Consider the following 23037-nt stretch of genomic DNA (forward strand, 5'->3'; position numbering starts at 1 on the left):
GAAGGTAGGAAGAACTTTAGTCACCGCCCATCGGAAGGTTAGGAGTTCCACGGATGCTACAAAAGCCCCACTACACGGCTCGGAAGCGAATCCCTTGGCCTATTCACCATTGAAAAAGGCTGTATGTACATATGCGTCTTGGAATTGTGGGCATCATCATCATAATCATCATCAGCCTGACTACGCCTACTGCAAGGTGAATGCCTTTACCATGTCTCCCCAATTAACCCTGCCCTGTCCCGGCTGCGGCCGTCGTGTCCCCGCCGACTTCTTATTCTCATCCGTCCACCTGACTTTCTGGCGCCCCCTGCTACGCTTGCCTTATCTTGGAATACATTGCGTTACCCTTAAGGACCAGCGGTTGTCTTGCCTTCGCATTACATGCCCTGCCCAAGCTCATTTCTTCCTCTTGATTTCGACCAGGATGTCAGTAACCAGCGTTTTTTCTCTTACCCACTGTGTCCGCTTTCGATCTCTCAACGTTGCACCTATCATTATTCTTTCCATAGCTCGTTGGGCTGTGCTTAACTTAAGATGAATTCTTTTCGTTAGCCTCCGCGTTTTGGCCTCATAGGTGAGTAGCGGTAAGATACAACTGTTGTACGTATACTTTTCTCTTAAGGGCCATTCAAACGGCCATTCATGATCTGCGAGAACTTGCCATGTGATCTCCACCTTATTCTTATTCTTATAGTAGTTATTTCACTCTCATGATCCGGTTCAGCGGCCACTGCCTGCCATAAGTAGACGCATTTACTTACCACTTCTGTTGTTATTGCATTGTGTACAATAACAGGTAACTAGAATGGCTGAGGCAGCGCATGTGCAATGTCCTTTGAGGAGCCTCTTCGAACACCCTCCGCCGGTTGAGTTAGAACACTACAATTGCTCTGTGCTTTCTTTAAGTTCCAGGATTGTCACCTCTCTTTGTTTGATACATGTAACAAACTCCCAATTCCCGATTTTCGACATGCAGTGTTCCAGTATTGCCATGAAGCTTTGTGCTGCTTGTTCCTGCTCAAAGCTGCCTGCACGCGCCTTTATCACTTTTTGACGCTGCTGCCTGCATTGCAAAGGAGTCTACGATTTTTTTTGTTCTGCTAGTGTATGGAGTAGTTCACAGAACACTCTTTTGCTGCCTGAAATGCGAGGCCTTATTGCTGCGACCTCAGTGGTGAAGTGGATCTCGTATAGGGCGTCGCTTCCAGTGCCTCTACTGCTGCCGGCTTGCTTTCCAGGACTATATCCAGCTCGACGAAGCATGAGCTACCGTCACCCGGCTTTTTGGCCTTCACGTGGTGTTTAACCGCACTATTCTAACCTAGAAGTGTACCTCGAGGAAAAATAAATAAATAAATAGACGTAGGCCCGGAGAACTGTAGCCACTGGCCAATGAATTCTTCATTGTGTGAAAGCACGCACATTGGAAAAGAATGGCAGCGGGACTGAAACCCATACGAGGTTGCGGAGGGTAAGGGAAGGTGACGGATGGGAGCGCCGTACTTTGCGTAGAACAAGTTGATGATGGCGGCGCCGGAGCAGAAAAGCCCGAGGATAATCCAACTGCGACACAGGTAGGCCGCCAACGGGAGCACACATAGGCCCGCCGTCCACGCCATCCAGGCGATGGCGAGCATGGAGGTCCTCTGCTTAGGACCGACAAGCTCTAGCACTGCGAGACAAATAATGAGATAGATGAACAACTATCAGCAATAATACAAACAACATATTCACCGAACACAGAGTTTCGCATTTTCCGATTTTTTTTTCCTGATCAAGAGGATGAAATAATGCTTTTTTTTTTGAAATTTTTTTTCGTTCATTAGCGAAATGCAGTAACGACAATTGCGTTTTTGCAATCTGCAAGCCAGTAAGTCAAGTGTACTCGACTGGACGTTTTATTATATGCGAGCAAAGGCACGAGGCATTAGAATACTTATACGAGATCCCGACGAAATAGATGTCCTGAATGTCCCTCCAACGTCATGCTCTATGACCACGCGATTTTTATTTAATCTTTGGTAAGTTGTTGGCACACATCGAGGAACTCGCTCAGGCAAGCTCTCACAGCGTACAGACACTCACGTATGATGTAAGGCAGCTGGAATATCTGCGGCATGATGGTGGCGTTGATAAACCTCAAGACCACGAACGCGATGAAGTTGGTGACGAGTATGGAGGAGAAGCCGAACACGATGGCGACCAGGACGGTTATAAAGAAGGCGCGGCGACGGCCAATCCTGCGAGACATCGCGCCACCGTTTCAGCCAGTAAGAAGAAAAAGAGAGGTCCGAGGGTAAATCTAAGAGAACTCGGCAGAGTTCAATGCATGCCTTTATTGAGCACGCCACTGCTTGAGAAAAAGTGAAGCGCTCTCATAAGTAACTCTTTGCCAGCGCCGGCTACCAGGCCGGCTGGCATTTTCCCCTAATTGCTTCGTGCAGTCTGTGTTATAAACAGGCTCACATGCTACACTAGCACTGATCTGCTTGGTAGAAGCTCAGGGTGACGTCAGCTGAAGACGGTGCGCGCAAGCTAATCACGCAAAAGAATACTCTGTTGCTAAAATAACTGCGCTTTTACTTACACAGCCGAAGACTTGTTGAAGAGGGCATAACACAAGCTCTGGTTCTGGTATAGGGTCTGTGCGCTGTTACTACTTCAATCACGGACTACTGCAAGCTTTTTCACAAAATCACCCTCACAGCTGAAAATGCAGTCGAGGCCGGGTATATCGAGCACGGATGTATTGACTTACTATCTATATCGCAGTGAGAACATCCCCATGGAAGTACCATGCAATGGAATAGAACTGATGTTCGCGTATAACGAACTCACGTTCAGCGGAATATTCGATGTATCGAATGCCGCGCCACGTTCCTGCAGGTGGCGCTTCCTCTAACGGCACTCTTCAATAATTTTTCGGGCGTGCAGATAGGTCGCCGCGTGCGGCTTAAAACCTAGAGGAGGCTTTCGCCTGGCATGCTTCGTTGCCGAAGGCATTGCGGAAGCCAACTATACCTGAACGTTAACGAGGTTATTCTATTCATAGTGTACTGCTAACAGGATTAGTCGTCCTATGGCGTGAGGTAGTAGTTCCAAAACACCGTTCGCTACTGCTTCAACGCTAAGCAGGTTAGGCGTAACAGCACCAAGCGAGCGGCACACTTTCAGCACGGCGGTGGGCGACAAGTTGCTGCAAGAAGCACGCCACTAGCATGAATGCAATGTATTCTTGCTCCTAGGTCACAGATAAGCCTATCTATTGCCATTCCTTTATATATCGAATTATCTGTATATTCAACAATTTCGTCATCCCTCTCGAGTTGGATATATCCGGGTTCGACTCCAGCTCATGGCCGTCCTGACAGCTGCCAATGATGATGTTCGTTATGGTGATCCGCTGAACGGCTGCGAACTCCTCCTCACTTGAACTTTCCTATGCGCTTTGAGTTTGATTATGTTATGCCGATCGACGCACAGAAGAAAAAGGCTCTTACGGAAGAAGTTCCATACACTGATATCAAAACGAGCTGCGTCATTAAATACAATTTTTTTTCTCCTCAAAAACATAGGAAAGTCATCATGTGCTTCTTACTTATCTGATAATGTACCGAAGAGAATCGTGCCCAGGGCGCTTCCGATGCTTGTCATGGTGAAGACTAGGCTCGGCAGGTGACTTCGTTCGCAGACCAAGTCCCACTGGAAATATGTACAGAGAGATGTTATATATAGAAAGCTGCTCTTGCTACTGTTCTGCATGCCTTTCTTGTGTACATTTTCGCTATTTGGAGTTCTAAATTTTAGTCATTGAGCCTGCAGTGCAGCCCACAAGTGCGCTTTACCGAAAGAGGTGGATTGAAGTTTGAGAATGGAACGACTATCAGTGACCCGTCAACGCAATGGTTTGGTACAGGACCCTTTCTTTCAAGGATTTCACCGCAGAAAAGCCGTACCCAAATCTTGTAGAAAGCCGTTTGGTAGCCGGTTAAGATTATGCTTTGCTAAGAGCTGTATGCAACGCTGCAACTGATTTCCATCCTTCACTTGCGTACATGGCGTACAAAAATCTACTCATGTACATTTTAGGCATGCCTGTGAATCATACACTCGTGTGCCTATAATCCTACCTTCGTGTGCGCATATTGTTACACTTGAGTGCTCGTACACTCGTACGCTTGTGAGTTTCTAAGCAACATTTCTGCCCGTGTATTACAGCCTACGAATTTCGAAACTTTGAACAGCAATGTTCTTAGAAGATGAGATTATGTTTTATATATATTTAAGATTACTGGCACATTCCTTCGGTGTCGGTGTCGAAGCTGGTGTTGAAGTTGAACTATTTCTTCATGCGAAGGTACCTGGCTGTAAGTAGAGCTGTGTGTAGACTTGTCCAGAGTGACGGGGCGGGGGGCTGTCGGAAAAAGTGAGATCTTAGCGCATCTACTGTGTTAAGGACCCAGTGCTTGTGCCTTTGTGGTTTTTGTAGCTTTCTTATGCCCTTGTTGTGGAAGTGCTTAGGCGCAAGATTTTTCGGCGAAAAGCAATACCTGATTTAAACACGCTTCCTTTGGCCCGCAGTGTGCACCACGCGGGCGCTCTGGACAAACCTGCTTAATCTCGGCGCATGAAATTCATTTTCAGTTTTGCACATGTATGTCCAACATTCTTGGACAAAAATTTTGAGCATTGAAGTATTGTAAGGTATTGTTATGGAAATATTGGAGGTAATGATCCATTCCTCCAATGTGTAGCAGAATTTTTCTTGTAGAGTGTTTCCGTCACTCGCATGGAGCAGTCAAGACTGCCGTAGAAAACCAATGGGGAACAGCGCTTTTGGTTTGGTTTGGTTTGGTTTATGGGGTTTAACGTCCCAAAGCGACTAAGGCTATGAGAGACGCCGTAGTGGAGGGCTCTGGAAATTTCGACCACCTGGGGTTCGAAATTTCCGGAGCCCTCCACTACGTGACGATAGCAAGAACGTTAATAGCAAAAATATTCAAGCCTGCCGACGGGAGACCCGCGCATATATTTATTGTTACAGCAAAATCTTACAATATATAAAAAGATTGAGTTCACAAACTTGCTCCCTTTCAAAAATGTTTTCGTCCAGAATTGCTGGATATGAGTCTGCAGGGAATCCACGGTATAGTTTGAATGGTGCTGCCATTAAAGGCATTTATGGGCATGGGCGGAGGGTTTACATACTGTAGGATTACGGGTTCCCATAACACTTCTGTGGCCGTGTTCTATAAGCTTTCCATTTACCGTTGCCAATTTCTTGTCCATTCGGTCATCTGCCATTGGTCACTGAGATATACCGGCGGCTTTCCCGCGTCCGCGGCAAGCGACCCTGCCATTGGGTCGTTGGCGACCGGGCCTCCCCATTGGCTGTACATCTCAGCCAATGGCAGCCACCGGTCAGGTGTGTTTACCTGCTGTTGACAGAGCGCCGCGATGCACTTCACCATTGGCTGCATATTGCGTCCAATTTCAGCCAATGGTGAGGTCCGATCGCCAGTCCCCCAATGGCAGGGTCGCTTGCCACAGATGCTTGAAAGCCGCCGGTATATCTGAGTGACCAATGGCAGAGGACCGAATGAAAGCAAAATGGACAACGGAAAATGAATAACTTATAGAATGTGGACCCTGGTAACAACCTGAGCTACCGAGTTCAATGTCCTTTAATTTTCAGACGCCAACATCGTGTTTTTAGATCGGATATCGTGAATATTGGGAGAACGCTCTTAGTAACAAGGGCAATTGACATTCGAGTGTTATTAGATAAGCAAAAATCTTGCATAGCTGGAAGAACTTGAAAGCAAGTCCTGGACGCCCTGAGTTTAGTGCTGCAAAGCATTGCGGAAACCGATTTCCCGTTCAGCTGTTGTACGTTTAGTAGTAATTCACGAGCATTCATAAACCCACGCGACAGAAGAATGAAAAAAATAAATAAATGAAATTGATAGATAGAAGGGAAGTCGAGCAATGTAAACCGGAAGCTAAAACACCCTTTCCGTCTAATTTTTTTTCTAGCGACAGCAGCCTTTTATTGAGAGCCTGCAGTTTGTACATTGTGCTCATAGTTACGCATTCGCAAACCTTTTAAATGCGGCATCGTTTCTTGGTCCGCCATTACGCTTTAAGTGCATGATTGGAAACATGAGTTTTCACTGTTGTAATAACAATCGTCATCGTCGTCACCTCCACTAGTGCCGCACACATTACCACCGTCATTTTCCCTATACTATCATCTCAATGTGAACCGACCAGTTTTAACACCGGCACGATGGCAACTCTCAGTAGGTATATGCATCAACTGCAGCTGCACCGAGCGCTTACGTAGTAGTAGTAGCAATACTAGTGGTAGTAGTAGTAGTAGTAGTAGTAGTAGTAGTAGCAGTAGTAGTAGTAGTAGTAGTAGTAGTAGTAGTAGTAGTAGTAGTAGTAGTAGTAGTAGTAGAAGTAGTAGTAGTAGTAGTAGTAGTAGTAGTAGTAGTAGTAGTAGTAGTAGTAGTTGTAGTAGTAGTAGTAGTAGTAGTAGTAGTAGTAGTAGTATTAGTAGTAGCAGCAGCAGCAGTAGTAACAGTACAAGACCTTTATTCGGCCATAATTTACAGGCCGAGCATGTCGACCGCCTGGATGACCAGAAGTCGCAGTTCTGCAGTCTTATCCTCGGGCCAGTATCAGCGGCTGCGAGCTTAAACCAGCTTGACTAACGCGTACATAGATTATCGATACTACTTAGAATAAACGTCAAAGTAATGCGGGAAAGTATACCTGAGTTGAAGCGGTGACGTCATAGAAAGTGTTGTCATAGGAAAAATAATCACATGGTTGCCACTCCAAGCCTCCCGGTGACAACCACGGCGACTGATTCCGCAGACCGTCCGCAATGTCCAGGATTTGCCGCACCAAGCTCGAGTTCAGAGCATCGAGCGGAAACACTCTGCAGTTGTCTTCGCTAACCAGCGCAGTCCTTAAGGTATGCTCTTCGGAGGACGTTAAGTTGTAAGCGTCGCGCACAAAGTCCGGAAGCAGGCAGGTGTGCTTCGGCGTGGACAGCATGAAGATCTGGCTCATGAAGTACCCCGGCATCAGGATGGAAGCCGGAGCCAGGTAACCCCACACTAGAATCTTCTGGAACTTCCCGTAACCGCCGAGCTTCTCCAGAATGTCCTCGAACTCCATAGTTCACTTGAGGGTTCGAAAGCAATTTTTACCTGAAAGAAAAAGAAACAGTGACATTCAGCAGTCTTTCTAAGATTTAACCGAAAGGTCAATTATAGGCCCCCAGACACCACGTATGTCATACTTACACAAGAAGAGAGGTCGACTGCACTGCCTAACCCTGCCTAGATGCTTATTCTGGCGCACCCGCTCTGCTTCTGCCTATTTGTCCCAATCCGACCGGTCAAAGCCAGCCGTCCAAGAAAGGAGAGCGTGCGATAAATTCTTTATCTCGCCTCGAAGTACTTTTCTGCGGCATCATGAAACGATCACATGGGAGTTCGAGAATTGGAGTATGGCTTGTGCTTCACGCGTGCGATAAACCCAGGGCCTTGGCTCAATGTTTTCCCCTTTATTTGCTCCTTTCCGACCGTACGATTACTTGGGTGTCGGCTCTTCGCATCCTAGCAGGCGCCAGACGCTATGCCGGCCGCAAGTACTCGCTGTTAGTTATTGCAAGTTATCACAATGTGTCACTGGCCCCGTCACAGAGACTCTTAACCTAGAACTCTTAACCTAGATTTCAACAGCTCTTCTAGGCCTGTCCTCTCTTCATAGCGACGTCACGTTGAATAAAGGAAATTTTTACTTAGCCTAACTCGTCGCTTCCCACTGCGTGAAATTGCTGTTCGCCACTGGCTGTGTATGAATATTTACTTCTAACTACATCTAGGACTGACTCTGCACCACCGGTTTAAATGACTTTTAATGATTGTTTACCTTTACCCTTTTATTCTTACGCAATATATTTAACCTTAGGATTTTTCGCCGAACAATTTAATGCGGCAGCCACCTTCCCGGAGGAAGTAAGTAGTTACCATTACATGTAAAGAAATCCATAGATGTCGCCTTGCTTACCACGATCGACTGCAACTTCTTTTGCTTATTGTGTCATTTGCTATCTACGTTGTTGATTTAGATGTTGTAAAATAATTATTGCAGCCTTTATCCTACTACTACAATAACACCTTGCGGAAATAAGCATAAACAACCAACCAGACAACCAAAAAGAAAGAAACAAACAGGTAAAGTTTTCCAGGCATCGCTATCAGTGCTACCGAATTGGACGACACGAAAACACTTATAAGCGCCGCTATGGAAGTGTACGAAACTCGCATGACCTGCTCTATATATATTAGAGAATTCTAATTGATTATGCCAGATTTTCGCAAAAAAAAGTATGTCACAAATATCACTTAATCACATAAGTCCCGTCCTTACACATGATTCCAGTTGTTTGACCTCAAGGAAAGCCTGTTGTTTCAATCCCTTCTTATGTGTAATGACCAAGGCCAATTGATAGTGCCCAAAAAGAGGAGAAAACTGACATACAAATTTCTTAACCAGCATATAAACATTTCAAACACACACAGACGTGAAAGGACTACAGACATCTAGCTTTAGTTGCCTGTTTTCTTCTGCGTAATAATGCAGAAGGCATTAGAATACGTGGATCATCACGTGGTGTACGCCTACGAAAGCAAATTTATAATTCAGTTAATTCTCTCATGTGTTCCGGTTTCTTCAACCGAACGATGGCTGAGAAGTGCAAGGTGCTTTAAAGCCAAGTGAGGTATGAAAAAAAAAAAAACATCTAGGGTACGTCGTTTTTTTTATTTTAGCTGTTTAAGCAGGTTTTGCCAAGCATTGTAGTAATTGAAACTACGTATTACCGAATAATTTGCGGTTATTTTCCAGCCTCAAGTGACCTAACACACCTTACACGTCACAGCCTTCGTTCGACTCTTGAAACCGAAGCAGCTTAAGGAAGAACCTCTTAAATGCATTATTTAGCGGTTGTAGGGGAGTGATCCACTTACACTTATGTCTAACGCTTCATTTTATGGAGAAAGACGCACAAGCAAAGATTTGGTGTCTGTACAAATCTACCATCCAAGCATGCAGTGACTTCATGACAGCAACGTCCACGAAGCGTTGCGCACTCCCTAACGTACCTTGTGCAGTGCGATACAACAAGCACTGTGCAGTCGCGCTAATATAGCCTTGTGCGGTGTTCCATAGTCAACGCACGGCCAAGTACAATCACAGCGTTGGCGTACTGCGGCGTACTGTAAAAAACGGTGCACGAATAAACCTGTTGTTTGGAAGGAAGAAGGAACCCTTTCGTAAGCATGTGTTCACTCTGTTCTCTGCTGAGAACACGCGCGGACATGGTTAAATTAGTGAGAAATCTGTTAACAACGAAGCTGTATGCTGCCCAAGATTTACCATTTTGGTCCTAGTTCGTACGCGCTGCTAAAGCTCGAACATCCCAACAGCGATCCCAAAAAGCGAACACAACAGCGATGAGTCCAAACAACGCAACAACATGTTGTGCCGCAGTGCTGGGAGCGCTACCATAGTTTGGCCATCTCCGGAATGAATGAATCTGTATCTTACCGGTACTCACCTATGGGGCAGAAACGTGGAGACCAACAAAGAGGATTCAGCTTAAGTAAATGACAACGCAGCGAATTATGGAAAGAAAAATGATAGGTGTAACTTTAAGAGATCGGAAGCAGGCGGAGTGGGTGAGGGAACAAACGCGGGTTAATGACATCCTAGTCAAAATCAAGGGGAAGAAATGGGCTTGGACAGGACATGTGATGCGAAGGCAAGATAACCGCTGGTCCTTAAGGGTAACGGAGTGGATTCCAAGAGAAAGCAAGCGTACGAGGGGGCGGCAGAAAGTTAGGTGGGCGGATGAGATTAAAAAGTTTGCGCGGATACGGTGGCCGCAGCTGGCAAAGGACAGGGTTAATTGGAGGGACATGGGAGAGGCCTTTGGAATGAAGTGGGCGTAGTCAGGCTGATGATGATGATAATGATGGAATGAATAAACTTATGGCCTCAATGACGTCTAGCTGGAGGAAGAACTCTGCTACCTACTTAGGAATGTGGCGACTAGCCATTTTTTTTACTGGAGAATTCGCAGCCATTTCTCGACGCACACGTAGACGGAATCGATTGCTAAATTGAGTGATTAGTATTTGTGGCATAATAAAAAAAAACACGCTTATTCTGGTTGCTGACTTTACTGCCGTGCTCCCCGCATGGTGTTTTATTTATAAGCTGTGGTGTTGACAGGCGATTAAAAAGCGGAGGGCTGCGAAGCGCTACAATACGTAAAAAAAAATGAAAACACACGACAGGCAAAAGCGATAGCTTGGCGGCCAGGGTAGGATGATTACTGAGAATTTTTATCTGAAACTATGCTGAAAACAAAAAAGAAATTCGAGACAATGGAATCATCCTACAAGTCGGTAGGTTTTTCTCCTCTCACCTGTGTTACGTCTTCCGAAGACCTACCATAAGTGGTACAGTGATATGTGCGCCTGACAGCACTTGTAACAGTTTCCAAAGACTGCGAGAACTGTTTCTAAACTGCTGTGGGTTTCGTCGCAAAATTCAAGTGGGCGACACAATCAGCTAAATGTAGAATGCCGAAAATAGTTGCATAATAGCTTAGGCGACTCAGATTGGACCAACTTGGTTACTTCGAATGTGACAAAGCGGTGCATAGCTGGTTGTAAGCGCCCTCTGGCTGCATTTTGAAGTCGCCTTCGACAAGGGCGTCGCCTTCGCTTACAAGCACGACGCGAGGGGCAGAAATCTTTGGACATAGCCTAGCGATGAAAGGACGGCAGTCGGGGAAGCACAGAATTTTGAATGCGAATGCATTGCAATTCTCATCGTCAAAAAAATGTGTCATTGTTGTTCAAAAAATTCGCCCGTTGGCTGGAGGGAAGTGACGTCACCAAAGCGGATAATTTACACTGGTTTAAGCGAAATGACGTCACTATATTTTAAAGTGACGTCATGTCCGGTAAAGGTATCAACAGCTTTTAATGCTATCGCACTGCCAACCCGTTAGATAGTAAAGTGTCTCTGGAAATTTCGTCTTCTGTTTTTCGTCTGTCTTGCTTCATTTTTTACTTGACGGTTCATAAAAGAAAGGATGCTTCTATAAACGATGGACTCGACAGCATCGCGAGGAATTGTCGCTAGAGTGCTCACTGCCGGGCACGAAGAAGTGAAAAAGCGCGGCTCTGACGGAGCGAGGGCGATTCGACACTACTGCACGTGGGCTTAGGTGAGCCGACGGAGCAGCGATTGGACGCTTTGCAAGCTGTCCAACGGGACTTGTGCAACCCCACTGGAACCGTGCTCCATATGACTGCACCCCCCAGAAGACACATGCCGCTCTTGCTACCATGACAACCCAGAGGCAGCAGCACCATCTCGACTAGAAATAAGATGTATGATGAGTATACAGTGTTCTGGTGATGGATCGCAGGTCGTGCGCATATCCAGAAATGTCGGCATAATAGAATTAGGCAACTAGTGCCCTTCCTGTTTTAATTGCAAGCGGTTTGCTCAAGCCATTAGGCAGCGTGTAGAGTTTAGTTGTGACGATTTTTCACGGTTTCTGCTTTAAAGTGTTGGCATCAGGGGCACCCATTTCGGGAAAAAGCGCCCGCGGGCAGTGTTCCTTGAAACCTTCACCTGTCACCTGCAACCTGCCACCAAACGGACTTGTTTAAATATTGGGTTCGGGAGTAAAATGTCAATTCTCAAGTTGCAAATGATCTCGAAAAGCAACCGGCTGAAATATTTCCAACAGTGTGCCGTATACGTGGCTTCATAAAAGACCATATAAAAAAGTGTGCGAAAAAAAAATATAACACTTTACAGCAGTACATCTTGAGCGCCGCAAGACGCGCTTTCAAATAAAAAAGTCAGTTTATCACCGAAACGCTGTCTTCAGCAGAGCTTTGCGTTTGCACTGGGCGCGGAATATCAGATAAGCAGATTTTTTTCTCGGGACGCTCAAGTAGTCTAAGCGCTCAAGTACAGCATCGCAGTCAAGTGGTAGGTTTTGCATTTCACGCGTTATTTTAGGGCGGTAAAATAACCCATGTAAACGGTACCCTATTGCAAACCGGCGGTTTTTCAATGTAATCTGCAACTTTCGGATCGACGCTTATTTTTCCCGAACCCAATGTTTAAAAACTCCCCGCAGCGCTGGCCTAGCGGTCAGAGCATCCGTCTCGCATCGCAGTCAAGTGGTAGGTCTTGCATTTCACGCGCTATTTGAGGGCGGTAAAATAACTTATAAAGACGACATTCTATTGCAAACCGGCTGTTGTTCAATGTAATCTGCAACTTTCGGAATGATGCTTATTTTTCCCACACCCAATTTTTAAAAACTCCTCGCAGCGCTGGCCTCGCGGTCTGAGCAACCGTCTCGCATCGCAGTCAAGTGGTAGGTCTTGCATTTCACGTGCTATTTTAGGGCGGTAATATAGCTTATGTAAACGATACCTTATTGCAAACCGGCTGTTTTTCAATGTAATCTGAAACTTTCGGAATGACGCTTATTTTTCCCGAACCCAATTTTTAAAAACTCCTCGCAGCGCTGGCCTCGCGGTCTGAGCATCCGTCTCGCATCGCAGTCAAGTGGTAGGTCTTGCATTTCACGCGCTATTTTAGGGCGGTAAAATAACTTATAAAGACGACATTCTATTGCAAACCGGCTGTTTTTCAATGTAATCTGCAACTTTCGGAATGATGCTTATTTTTCCCACACCCAATTTTTAAAAACTCCTCGCAGCGCTGGCCTCGCGGTCTGAGCAACCGTCTCGCATCGCAGTCAAGTGGTAGGTCTTGCATTTCACGTGCTATTTTAGGGCGGTAATATAGCTTATGTAAATGATACCTTATTGCAAACCGGCTGTTTTTCAATGTAATCTGAAACTTTCGGATCGACGCTTATTTTTCCCGAACCCAATGTTTAAAAACTCCCCGCAGCGCTGGCCTAGCGGTCTGAGCATCCGTCTCGCATCGCAGTCAAGTGGTAGGTCTTGCATTTCACGCGGTATTTTAGGGCGGTAAAATAACTTATAAAGACGACATTCTATTGCAAACCGGCTGTTTTTCAATGTAATCTGCAACTTTCGGAATGATGCTTATTTTTCCCACACCCAATTTTTAAAAACTCCTCGCAGCTCTGGCCTCGCGGTCTGAGCAACCGTCTCGCATCGCAGTCAAGTGGTAGGTCTTGCATTTCACGTGCTATTTTAGGGCGGTAATATAGCTTATGTAAATGATACCTTATTGCAAACCGGCTGTTTTTCAATGTAATCTGAAACTTTCGGAATGACGCTTATTTTTCCCACACCCAATTTTTAAAAACTCCTCGCAGCGCTGGCCTCGCGGTCTGAGCAACCGTCTCGCATCGCAGTCAAGTGGTAGGTCTTGCATTTCACGCGCTATTTTAGGGCGGTAAAATAACTTATAAAGACGACATTCTATTGCAAACCGGCTGTTGTTCAATGTAATCTGCAACTTTCGGAATGACGCTTATTTTTCCCACACCCAATTTTTAAAAACTCCTCGCAGCGCTGGCCTCGCGGTCTGAGCAACCGTCTCGCATCGCAGTCAAGTGGTAGGTTTTGCATTTCACGCGCTATTTTAGGGCGGTAAAATAACTTATAAAGAAGACATTCTATTGCAAACCGGCTGTTTTTCAATGTAATCTGCAACTTTCGGAATGATGCTTATTTTTCCCACACCCAATTTTTAAAAACTCCTCGCAGCGCTGGCCTCGCGGTCTGAGCAACCGTCTCGCATCGCAGTCAAGTGGTAGGTCTTGCATTTCACGCGCTATTTTAGGGCGGTAAAATAACTTATAAAGACGACATTCTATTGCAAACCGGCTGTTTTTCAATGTAATCTGAAACTTTCGGAATGATGCTTATTTTTCCCACACCCAATTTTTAAAAACTCCTCGCAGCGCTGGCCTCGCGGTCTGAGCAACCGTCTCGCATCGCAGTCAAGTGGTAGGTCTTGCATTTCACGTGCTATTTTAGGGCGGTAATATAGCTTATGAAAATGATACCTTATTGCAAACCGGCTGTTTTTCAATGTAATCTGAAACTTTCAGAATGACGCTTATTTTTCCCGAACCCAATTTTTAAAAACTCCTCGCAGCGCTGGCCTCGCGGTCTGAGCATCCGTCTCGCATCGCAGTCAAGTGGTAGGTCTTGCATTTCACGCGCTATTTTAGGGCGGTAAAATAACTTATAAAGACGACATTCTATTGCAAACCGGCTGTTTTTCAATGTAATCTGAAACTTTCGGAATGATGCTTATTTTTCCCACACCCAATTTTTAAAAACTCCTCGCAGCGCTGGCCTCGCGGTCTGAGCAACCGTCTCGCATCGCAGTCAAGTGGTAGGTCTTGCATTTCACGTGCTATTTTAGGGCGGTAATATAGCTTATGTAAATGATACCTTATTGCAAACCGGCTGTTTTTCAATGTAATCTGAAACTTTCGGAATGACGCTTATTTTTCCCGAACCCAATTTTTAAAAACTCCTCGCAGCGCTGGCCTCGCGGTCTGAGCATCCGTCTCGCATCGCAGTCAAGTGGTAGGTCTTGCATTTCACGCGCTATTTTAGGGCGGTAAAATAACTTATAAAGACGACATTCTATTGCAAACCGGCTGTTTTTCAATGTAATCTGCAACTTTCGGAATGATGCTTATTTTTCCCACACCCAATTTTTAAAAACTCCTCGCAGCGCTGGCCTCGCGGTCTGAGCAACCGTCTCGCATCGCAGTCAAGTGGTAGGTCTTGCATTTCACGTGCTATTTTAGGGCGGTAATATAGCTTATGTAAATGATACCTTATTGCAAACCGGCTGTTTTTCAATGTAATCTGAAACTTTCGGATCGACGCTTATTTTTCCCGAACCCAATGTTTAAAAACTCCCCGCAGCGCTGGCCTAGCGGTCTGAGCATCCGTCTCGCATCGCAGTCAAGTGGTAGGTCTTGCATTTCACGCGCTATTTTAGGGCGGTAAAATAACTTATAAAGACGACATTCTATTGCAAACCGGCTGTTTTTCAATGTAATCTGAAACTTTCGGAATGATGCTTATTTTTCCCACACCCAATTTTTAAAAACTCCTCGCAGCGCTGGCCTCGCGGTCTGAGCAACCGTCTCGCATCGCAGTCAAGTGGTAGGTCTTGCATTTCACGTGCTATTTTAGGGCGGTAATATAGCTTATGTAAATGATACCTTATTGCAAACCGGCTGTTTTTCAATGTAATCTGAAACTTTCGGAATGACGCTTATTTTTCCCGAACCCAATTTTTAAAAACTCCTCGCAGCGCTGGCCTCGCGGTCTGAGCATCCGTCTCGCATCGCAGTCAAGTGGTAGGTCTTGCATTTCACGCGCTATTTTAGGGCGGTAAAATAACTTATAAAGACGACATTCTATTGCAAACCGGCTGTTTTTCAATGTAATCTGCAACTTTCGGAATGATGCTTATTTTTCCCACACCCAATTTTTAAAAACTCCTCGCAGCGCTGGCCTCGCGGTCTGAGCAACCGTCTCGCATCGCAGTCAAGTGGTAGGTCTTGCATTTCATGTGCTATTTTAGGGCGGTAATATAGCTTATGTAAATGATACCTTATTGCAAACCGGCTGTTTTTCAATGTAATCTGAAACTTTCGGATCGACGCTTATTTTTCCCGAACCCAATGTTTAAAAACTCCCCGCAGCGCTGGCCTAGCGGTCTGAGCATCTGTCTCGCATCGCAGTCAAGTGGTAGGTCTTGCATTTCACGCGCTATTTTAGGGCGGTAAAATAACTTATAAAGACGACATTCTATTGCAAACCGGCTGTTGTTCAATGTAATCTGCAACTTTCGGAATGACGCTTATTTTTCCCACACCCAATTTTTAAAAACTCCTCGCAGCGCTGGCCTCGCGGTCTGAGCAACCGTCTCGCATCGCAGTCAAGTGGTAGGTTTTGCATTTCACGCGCTATTTTAGGGCGGTAAAATAACTTATAAAGAAGACATTCTATTGCAAACCGGCTGTTGTTCAATGTAATCTGCAACTTTCGGAATGATGCTTATTTTTCCCACACCCAATTTTTAAAAACTCCTCGCAGCGCTGGCCTCGCGGTCTGAGCAACCGTCTCGCATCGCAGTCAAGTGGTAGGTCTTGCATTTCACGTGCTATTTTAGGGCGGTAATATAGCTTATGTAAATGATACCTTATTGCAAACCGGCTGTTTTTCAATGTAATGTGCAACTTTCGGAATGACGCTTATTTTTCCCGAACCCAATGCTTAAAAACTCCCCGCAGCGCTGGCCTAGCGGTCTGAGCATCCGTCTCGCATCGCAGTCAAGTGGTAGGTCTTGCATTTCACGCGCTATTTTAGGGCGGTAAAATAACTTATAAAGACGACATTCTATTGCAAACCGGCTGTTGTTCAATGTAATCTGCAACTTTCGGAATGATGCTTATTTTTCCCACACCCAATTTTTAAAAACTCCTCGCAGCGCTGGCCTCGCGGTCTGAGCAACCGTCTCGCATCGCAGTCAAGTGGTAGGTCTTGCATTTCACGTGCTATTTTAGGGCGGTAATATAGCTTATGTAAACGATACCTTATTGCAAACCGGCTGTTTTTCAATGTAACCTGCAACTTTCGGAATGACGCTTATTTTTCCCGAACCCAATTTTTAAAAACTCCCCGCAGCGCTGGCCTAGCGGTCTGAGCGTCTGCTCCGCATCCGGAGGTGCGGGGTTCGATCCCCTACCGGTGATACAGTAGGCCTAAGCTGTTCACTGGTCCTCAACTTTTTTATGTTGAAATGCTTGGGAAATGGGTGTTTGACCCCACCTTGTGTAGAAGGAAAATACCTTGTGCCATCTCGCTCTTTTGCCACAGATGCCCTTGCGCCATGAAGATTCATCATCATCATCTGTTTAAAAACTTAACTAGTTAGTCCTAAATAGTTATCTAACCGTACGAAAAAAAAACGCTGCAGACTGGCCACACGACTCCGAACAGCACTTAGTTGGTTTCACTCGGCAAGGACACTCCATCTATTTAAAACATTTAGCTGAGGCACCTGGTTGACAACACAAAGAACCACACGATGAGCACAACCTTGCGTTTGGCTCATGATAGCCTTAGTCGCTTATTCGCTATAATACGCAACGAAAGACAACACACAGAAGCGCCGGACAGCATACGCTATTGTACCAGCTTAGAGGATGTGTTAGCCGCTGTGAGTGGCTGTCCTGGCCATAGCTTCCCGACAGTCAGTCGTCAGTGGTTGCGCCGGATTGTACTCAGCAACCGCTCTCGCAGCCCGGTGGCATCAAGAAGCGCCTTTGTCGCGAAGGCCCGATGCTTTGCACGCGTAACTATGTGGTCACACTGTTGGACGCACGCTATGCCCAGGAAGCCACAGATTATTGAAAAATAAGACTCCCGAGACTTTGGCACGGACTGGAAAGCACACACACGTTGTTTTCTGATGCAGGTTGCCATACATCACACGGGAACGAAGAGTACAGGGGCTTGAGGGAAAGTCGCAGTTACTCACGCTTGGGAATGTGGGGAAACACGTTCTGCCACTAAATCCGACCGCATTCATGGGAAACGTTTTTTTAATATCAAGGTCATGACTTAAGAGTGCTTTTACTAAGCGCATGGTGTTATCTTTTCATTAAGAACTAAAGCTACAATAGAGACAGAAGGAGAGAAAGAGAGAGAGGGCGAGAGAGAGATTTATTAAATGTTCTAGATTCTCTTCTCTGTGTTATGTAGGCAGGTTGAGGCTGGTGTTCAAAGTGGTATGGTAGTAAACAACATGTGGGTGATGAGGGACATCAAGAGCTTTCGTAGATTTGGGTGGAGTGGAGAAAGTGGAGTGGTCCAGATCTCCGAGAAATAAGGGATGCAGTTTGGAGGGGGAGATTGCTGGGTCTATATTGCGCGCTCACTTAGTTGTGCGGTTGTACGTGGAAAGTGCCAATGTGTAGTAGGTGTACTGCTGCGCCAGGTGCTGAACACCTTACAGTGGAAGTCGCGCCAGAAGGGTTGAGTGTGCGGTAGCTGTAAAAGTGACAAGGTACAGAGTTAGTCTACGAGTTTAGGACGCAAGTATATTTACGGAGGGCAGTGCAGGGCGAAAGGGAAGGTAAAATGGCGCTGGGTTGTTTTAGGCTCGTGTTTCACTTGAGTAACGTTGCCGGTTGCTTTCACCTTGTCTCAGCGCAATTTCCAGCTTTTTCTTTTGTGTGTGGATGCGTAACCGCTTTGTCACGGGCTCCCAGCTATTCGCTAACTTTATCTCGTCCGTAAAAAAAGAAAACAAGAACAAATAGAAGCGTGGATGTAGGAGAGAAAAAGAATGCTTAAAAGTCCGCGTCTCCGCTTGCACCAATCGTTGCTGCCGCATGCGGCATGTTTTGGTTGCCACGTGCAGTCGCTGCTGCCATTTCGGCGACTTATAGCAAACATGGCCGAGACACGGAATGCCTATTCTGAATGTGCTCTCGAATAACATCTAATGTCAGTATTCTCATTACACTTTTTTCTTTCTGCCATACAGAACGGTGAAAGATAACAAGCATAACAAACCTCGCGCAGGCGTTCGCCAAGGTGTTTAATCATAATGACAGACATTCCGGTGGCTTTTGAGTGTCTTAATTGAGCTTCGTTACTTGGAATTGCCTTTTAAAGAAAAAAAAAGCGCATACAAAGACAAAACAGACGCACACACAAAAAAGAGCTTATTGCCTCTATGAATAACTCGAAACAAGGAAAGGCGAGGTTAATGAGATGCACGAAATCCACGTGCATCAAAGTAACACGTGGTCGCTGAATAAGTCACCATTCTGACGTGCTATTGGAATGGAAAATGTCAGAGGTCAGCGAAACTCTCGTTCTTAGGCACCTGTCAATGTGGGCATGTCCGTATTCTAGACAGCATAACCTCACTCTTCACCATAAGTAGTTTCAATGAACTTCTCCCTTTTTGTACACTGAATAGTTCAAAAACGTGTTCCGATAAGCGCTTTAAATATCTAAACAATGGAGCGGGTAATCACAATACCTTCCAGTTAATCATGTCACTCAGTCAGCTGAATCACACGTACGCGAGCCGCATTCTTACCTGGTCAAGCCGCTCTGTGCTGTCACGTCGAAGGAGGTGGAGAAAGCCAGCAGCGCAGCTCTATACAATCACACACGAATGGTCCGGGTTGCCTTCGAACAGCAGTCGCAAGCGGCAGCAGCCACAGCCGCGCAAGCAGTGAGAGTTGCAGCACGCCTATCGCCGAAGAAGAGATACCGTCTCGCGCTTGTGTTGCTACGCAGACGGATGGGTGCTCGGCGGCCGTCTGATTGAGGTTTCCTGATTATGAACGGACAAGACGCCACGACGGACTAACACCACTGCTCTATTGAAGACGCCGGTCAACGTTCAATAACCTGCGCCCCTCGCGCCCTCTCTCTCTACCTCTCTATCCTCGCCCTTCTCTTTCGGTGCACTCTACCGACTCGTGAGGGTTCGGTTTCGGAGGGAAGAATGCAGGAGTCAATAAAAGCAGGCAGTGAAAGAGGGGGGGGGGGGGCAAATTAATGGTGCGAATAGCTTTCGTTATGAGCTACCGGCTGTCTACCAACAATTCAGTTTGTCTTCAACATTCCCACCATGAAAGTGATTACGGGGTGGGAGGGGATTACAGGGCAAACACTAAGAACATGCACTCCACTCTGTAATTGTTACCGGATGAGCTGACGAAACGTTCAACGTCGCTGTGGTTGAGTAACGTTGATCGAAGCCTAGTACTTGTCTGTATATCCTATCTGTTGCGCAACCTTTTACCCCCCTCTTCTTCCCCAATGAAAGAAACCGCAGCCCTTTACCCTCTATGAAAGAAGCCCATAAGCCATATGAGCTGGCGAGAAAACAGTGTTTTTCAGCAGCTATCGTTCTTAATTTGTCGCAATTTAAATGCAGCCAGTGCCTCATATAACAACTGATTCGTGACTGTAAGTCAGGCTGAAAAAAAAGTTCGGCCGTTTGGCGGCTGCTGTAATCCGTCCCGCTGTAACACACCACTGTCTAACAGCGGCGCAACAGTGTAGAAATGTGCCATTTAAGAATGTACCAAACAAGGAGGAAGTTTTTAGGAAAAGGTAATTGTTTTAGAGCAGAAATATTTGTTGTGGCTGGGAACGAGGATCACTTGTGATCATGATTGTGAACTATTTCATAAATCACTTTTGCAAACAAACGGGACGCGGTCAATATAACGTGCGAAATATTGAAAGCAAAGCACCCTTGCAACGCACTATTCACTGCAATAGACGATGGTTTCGGAATACTGGCGTGCATGTTTTCCATTTTATTTGTGTGCCAACTTTAAAGGTCTTCCATTTGATGAATGTGGACAGGTTAGGCAGGCTTGTGGTCTGTTTTTTTTTCTGTCATCTCTTCTTCGCGCTGTTATCAACATGATCGTAAAGCAACAGGCCCAACTCGCCACTCTTATGTAGAGTACTCTCTCACTGCAAGATGCGTCACAATGGTGACTCCTGTGGATTGCAGCAGTGTAGAGCAAAGTCTTGCTCGATGATACCAAGGACAAATTCGACTTGGTTCCAAAAAGGCATGGCGGAAAATAGGATGAGCCATTTTTCACACTGTTATCACTGTGTGCAATTGCCGGGAATAAATGCTTTCTTTTGGAACTTAAGTCAAAAATTCGATCGGGTGTCTTTGGTTGCTTCTATAAGTTGGCCAGTGAGGTCGAAGGCAACTTGCGTAGCCACAGACATGAAGTGTTTTATGAACACGATCAAAAAAAAGTCGAAAGTGTGTTTAGTCCTCGCACATATTCACCCATTGGCATGCTCAGAAAGGGTTCATACTTCACCACGAAACCAAACACCTCCTTGGCGCTGTATAGCGGTTGGCCTGATGACGACTTGACATTTCATCGGGGTCCCGGATGATGGATAACAGTTTATGTGAATCTTCTGTTACGCTCGTGGAACGGTATTGTGAACTTCTTATCTAGACAGGCAAAATACGAAGCAACCGATCTGAGCGATCATTTCCTTTCGCCATCTAGACGGGCTCCAATGTCCTCCTGTTGCTTGCATCGTCCGAGCTGTGGTTCTCGCCGAAGATGCACAAGAGTATAACGCTTCTCAAGGGCAATCATGCTTCAGTGTGCAGGGGCTGCATTTCGACAGATTTCTTGTCGCCGTTTTCTTTGTCGTGTCTGAACTTGCAGGAATCTTCTATCCTGTTGACAGAACAGATAAGCAGGAGTATTGTTACACTACACAATTATTAACCTTAGTCTTACCTGAGAGAGGCAGCAATAGAAAATCTGCTAATGCAATTCCTGTTCGTGACGACTCTCTTCCCGCCACCCAGCAATGCGTTCTTCGGCGCACCCAAGTTATTCCCTCGGCCTCAACTTTTCCCGCTTTATATCCCATCATCCTTTGCCTCCCGTGCAGGCTAGCAAACCGGTTTAATCTTCCCGTTAACCTCCCTGCTTTTCCTCCTCCTCCTCTTCTTTCCTTCACCATATTCGTCCTATTCCTGAGTATCCAGATTTCTCGAAACCATATGCTAATCTGGAACATTCCCTTTCCTCTTGCCTTGTTGCTGTTGAAATATCCCATTATTCAAATCCCTGTTCCCCAACAGAGAGTGCGTGTTTGCGCAGAGTACCCTTCATAAAACGTTGAACCGACTGCCTTTTAAAGCACCAGTGGCAGTTCCCTTAAATGCCGTGCACTTCAGTCCTGTGCACGTACCTTCTTGTACCAGGGCTTAAGGCTTGAAAGCAGTTTGGTAGAAAGAATTTCAAGAAATAATACAGAAAATAAGGACTTGATTCACTGTGTCACGCGTTTTACTGCTGCGGTATCCCATCGAAGATGTTAGCATCGTCTAAGCCGCTATCTCAAAATTTCAGCTCAAACTAAACCGTTCTGAAAGACCTCGTGACATAACACTAAATAGGAAAGAATAGCAATACCTTCATGACAATAATTCAAACTTTTTGGGTAACATTTCTGCCACCTAACGCTTCGCGCAGTTTCGTTCGACGTTGTCTCCTAATTGGAACAACGCCGTTTGCCTTCTGGGATGGCTTTAAAAGCTCTGCACCCTTTTAAGAACCCCTGTCATTGATTTTCACTCCAGTGATTGGTCTTACGACAGGAAAGAATTCTTGCGGGCAGGATTAGTAAAGGTTACTGAAGTGAAGGTGCGAAGTCGCTAGTCTTTCGAAAAAGACGAATGCTCCAATTAGAAACTTCCAAGAATAATGAATCCAACGATAACTGCAAACAGTCGCGAGATGTGTTGGCGAGGAAACTAACTGGAGTTAAAGTGATAATGCACAAAAGTAACTAAGAAGAAAATAAAGAGAGAGAACAGAAAGCTGAGAAGTTGGGTACGATTCATAGTATAACAGTGCGGAAAACGAGGACGAACGAAGAACTAGGCAGCATTAGTGCTGACTTCCAACAAAACTTTGCTACACACTTGCATACATTTATACCCGTTCCGCCGAGACGAAGCAAAGAAAAGAACGGAAATTTTCAACGTTGATCATAACCTACATTTCTGCAAAGGCACCGTCCAAAAATTCAAATTCGCGGTTGTCAAGTAATATACTGACGGTTTTCTCACGCACGAAGAACCATCTTTACCAATATGGGAAGCCTCGACTACCTCCCTTACCGTTTGATCGCTATGTGCGTAGCAAATCGCCATGATCACATGACAACCGTAAATTTGAATTTTCGGGCGGTGCCTTTGCAGAAATATAGGTGATGATCAGTGTTGATAAGTTCGGTTCTTTTCTTGACTTCGTCTTGGCAGAAAGGGTATAAATGTATGCAAGTGTGCAATACAGTTTATTATAAAGTCAGCGCTCGTGCTGTCTAGTTCTTCGCTCGTCGT

The 23037-nt window shown here is 45.7% G+C and overlaps 2 protein-coding genes across 3 annotated transcripts in view; both read right to left on the minus strand.

The window, feature by feature from the left end:
- LOC149359955 (beta-alanine transporter-like) overlaps window positions 1–19442 on the minus strand; it is a 32576-nt gene extending 13134 nt beyond the window's left edge. Inside the window, exons 1-5 of one of the 2 annotated variants that reach the window (XM_089572055.1) lie at window positions 19216–19442; window positions 6781–7223; window positions 3599–3702; window positions 2086–2240; window positions 1504–1672 (exon numbers count right to left, since the gene is read on the minus strand). In XM_089572055.1, the coding sequence (XP_089428181.1) occupies window positions 1504–1672; window positions 2086–2240; window positions 3599–3702; window positions 6781–7191 (839 nt within the window). In that variant the 5' untranslated portion in view covers window positions 7192–7223; window positions 19216–19442. Of the gene's footprint in view, window positions 1–1503; window positions 1673–2085; window positions 2241–3598; window positions 3703–6780; window positions 7224–7319; window positions 7403–19215 lie in introns of those variants that run through there. The other variant, XM_089572054.1, reaches the window with a different exon arrangement.
- Window positions 19443–20353: 911 nt separating this feature from the next.
- The window catches only part of LOC149359956 (organic cation transporter protein-like), a 34988-nt gene continuing 32304 nt past the window's right edge, over window positions 20354–23037 (minus strand). Inside the window, exon 10 of the mRNA XM_089572058.1 lies at window positions 20354–21358. Within this exon, the coding sequence (XP_089428184.1) occupies window positions 21271–21358 (88 nt within the window). The 3' untranslated portion in view covers window positions 20354–21270. The remainder of the gene's footprint in view (window positions 21359–23037) is intronic.

This window comes from Amblyomma mixtum, chromosome 2 (assembly GCF_055824585.1).
Source record: "Amblyomma mixtum isolate Tamu chromosome 2, ASM5582458v1, whole genome shotgun sequence".
Lineage (NCBI taxonomy): Eukaryota > Metazoa > Arthropoda > Arachnida > Ixodida > Ixodidae > Amblyomma > Amblyomma mixtum.